The sequence below is a fragment of the Haliaeetus leucocephalus genome, unplaced genomic scaffold (assembly GCF_000737465.1).
Source record: "Haliaeetus leucocephalus isolate CR32 unplaced genomic scaffold, Haliaeetus_leucocephalus-4.0 Scaffold0, whole genome shotgun sequence".
Classification (NCBI taxonomy): domain Eukaryota; kingdom Metazoa; phylum Chordata; class Aves; order Accipitriformes; family Accipitridae; genus Haliaeetus; species Haliaeetus leucocephalus.
The window spans coordinates 14270539-14271186 of record NW_010972436.1 but is presented as its reverse complement, the minus strand read 5'-3'; the positions used below and the strand labels follow the sequence as shown (position 1 = coordinate 14271186).

The 648-nt window shown below is 73.8% G+C and overlaps 1 protein-coding gene across 5 annotated transcripts in view; it reads left to right on the top strand.

The window, feature by feature from the left end:
- Positions 1–648, top strand: part of EPC1 (enhancer of polycomb homolog 1 (Drosophila)) — a 71163-nt gene that overhangs the window by 16893 nt on the left and 53622 nt on the right. For 4 of the 5 annotated variants that reach the window (XM_010585223.1, XM_010585208.1, XM_010585216.1 and 1 more), the window contains exon 1: positions 92–523. The exons of the other annotated variant lie outside the window; for it this stretch is intronic. In XM_010585223.1, the coding sequence (XP_010583525.1) occupies positions 371–523 (153 nt within the window). In that variant the 5' untranslated portion in view covers positions 92–370. Of the gene's footprint in view, positions 1–91; positions 524–648 lie in introns of those variants that run through there. 5 annotated transcript variants of the gene reach the window in all.

Genomic DNA, 648 nt, shown 5'->3' with positions numbered 1-648 from the left:
CGAGCCCGCGCTCCCGTGCCCGCGCTGCGCGCGCTCTCCCCCGGGCGGCGCTGTGCCCGCGCCCTTGCGCGATGCAGTGTGGGAATGGCTGTGGCGCTGGGGTTGGCTGAAAGAGGCGGCCAGTCGAGGTTTAATGTCCGCCATGTTGGCCGTGGCGTATTGAGCGGAGCCGGAGCGGCGGAGGAGAGAAGCCAGCGCCCAGCCCAGCCGCGCCAGCCGGCGCCGCCGGGCCCCGTGTCGGAGTGCGCCCCGCCCTGCCGGGGGAGCCCCGGTCCCTCCATGAGAGCGCTCGGCGGGGTCCGGCTCTCAGCTCGGAGCGCTCTTGCTGTCGCCCCCCCCTCCCCAGCCGGAGCCGCCATCGCCGCCTAACATGAGCAAACTGTCGTTCCGGGCCCGGGCGCTGGACGCGTCCAAGCCGCTGCCCGTCTTCCGCTGCGAGGACCTGCCCGACTTGGCCGAATATGCCTCCATTAACCGGGCCGTGCCGCAGATGCCCACGGGCATGGAGAAGGAAGAGGAGTCGGTACGTGAGACCCCCCCCCCCCCCCGGCGGGCCCCCCCCTCCCCCCCGCACCCGGGGCCCCCACCTTCGCCTCTGCGCAAGCACAAAATGGCCGCCATCTTCTCCCCGCTCTCCCCGCCCGCCGG